The sequence below is a fragment of the Mus pahari genome, chromosome 9 (assembly GCF_900095145.1).
Source record: "Mus pahari chromosome 9, PAHARI_EIJ_v1.1, whole genome shotgun sequence".
Classification (NCBI taxonomy): domain Eukaryota; kingdom Metazoa; phylum Chordata; class Mammalia; order Rodentia; family Muridae; genus Mus; species Mus pahari.
The window spans coordinates 42330236-42331698 of record NC_034598.1 but is presented as its reverse complement, the minus strand read 5'-3'; the positions used below and the strand labels follow the sequence as shown (position 1 = coordinate 42331698).

General features: G+C 49.9%; 1 protein-coding gene across 1 annotated transcript in view; it reads right to left on the bottom strand.

Annotated features, from left to right (window-relative positions):
• Positions 1 to 1463, bottom strand: part of Ube2g2 (ubiquitin conjugating enzyme E2 G2) — a 21803-nt gene that overhangs the window by 4572 nt on the left and 15768 nt on the right. The window contains exon 4 of the mRNA XM_021205051.1: positions 248 to 366. Coding sequence (XP_021060710.1) covers positions 248 to 366 — 119 coding nt within the window. The remainder of the gene's footprint in view (positions 1 to 247; positions 367 to 1463) is intronic.

The window sequence follows — 1463 nt, the reverse complement described above, 5'->3', positions numbered from 1 at the left end:
CCATCAACACAGTGTTAAGTGTGTGCATGTCCCCTGCCCATTAACTCAGTGTTAAGTGTGTGCATGTCCCCTCTACATTAAGCTGACCTCAAAACGGCAGGCCTGGTGCTCACACCGTAACTCATTTGTCACAGCTTGGAGCTGAGGGCCACTGTAAAAATGTGCTGCAGCCTACAGGCTCTCCCTGCCCTTCTTAACAGTGTGGCTGGCACTCTGTTGCCTGTCAACCTCATTTAGACACACTTACTGTTGGGATGGAACATCTCACAGGTGAATCTCATCTTCGGAGGGCTCAAGGGGTAGTCAAGTGGGAAACTCAGGATGGCGGGAAAAACACCAAACTCAAAGCAAGTGTCTTCAGGGCCCCTGAAAATCAGGAAAGAGACACATTTGCAATGCCAGCCGTAACTCAAGATGTGGGAGAGGGATACTACCACGGCCTAAAATGGTGCCTGGAAAATCTAAAGGACTGTTGCTTTTTCTCCCGGGAGTCCATCTCAGTCCTTTTCAGCCTGAGGCACAAACACAGCCTAAAGCACAGCCGCAGAGCTTTGCACAGTAACTAACTGCACCATAGAGAAACTCAGGCACTGCAGGTCCTGCAGAGGTGACTGTGGGCATGTGGTCCAGCTCCTATGAGGATTCAAGGTGTCAATTTTGGCAGACTGCAATCAAGAAGACTATGCACACAGATGAGGAGCTAAGGAATATAGTTCAAGGGACATTTTGAATTTTCAATTATGTCTAAGGTGTGACTTTTAGAACAGATAGGGAACACATGTGATCCTCAACTCACGCTCAATGCACACGAAGCCTAAAGCCACATCAGTCCCATGGGACCCTGAGACTCCAATCTGTGCCACCCATGTCCTTCTGTGTAAATAACAGAAATGGGCCAAGCCATTACAGAAGTCCTGCTCAAGTCCTAGAGACGGGGATGCCGACTGAGACCTGGCGGCAGGGACAGAGGAGTGGGTGGGATGCTGCCAGATACCCACCCCTCCCATCCAAGCCTTATGACGTGACCCACGTCAGCAGCTCAGAAGACTGTGGACACTGTCCACTACAAAGAGGCAGTGAGGCAGGAATACTGGCTACAAGCTTCCTGCACTAGCATGGGTGAGATGGTCTCGGAACAGCCAGCACAGCAGTAAAAACCAGCCCTGTACCACTCACACTGTCTGAGAGAACCAGGCCCCGCACCAGCAGCAAAGCAGGCAGGGGGGCACCTGACTCAGCAGCCACACTCTCCAGGCAGACACAGGAGGATCTAAAGTGGGAGACCAGCAGAAGCAGCACAGAAAAAACTTTAAAAATTAAAATATAGGTTTAAAAAAAAAAGAACTCTGCTTCTCTGTCTAAGCAGATCTGAGACAGAAAGACCTTCCCACAGGATTTCCACAGACAGAAAGACCTTCCCACAGGATTTCCACAGACAGAAAGACCTTCCCACAGGATTTCCA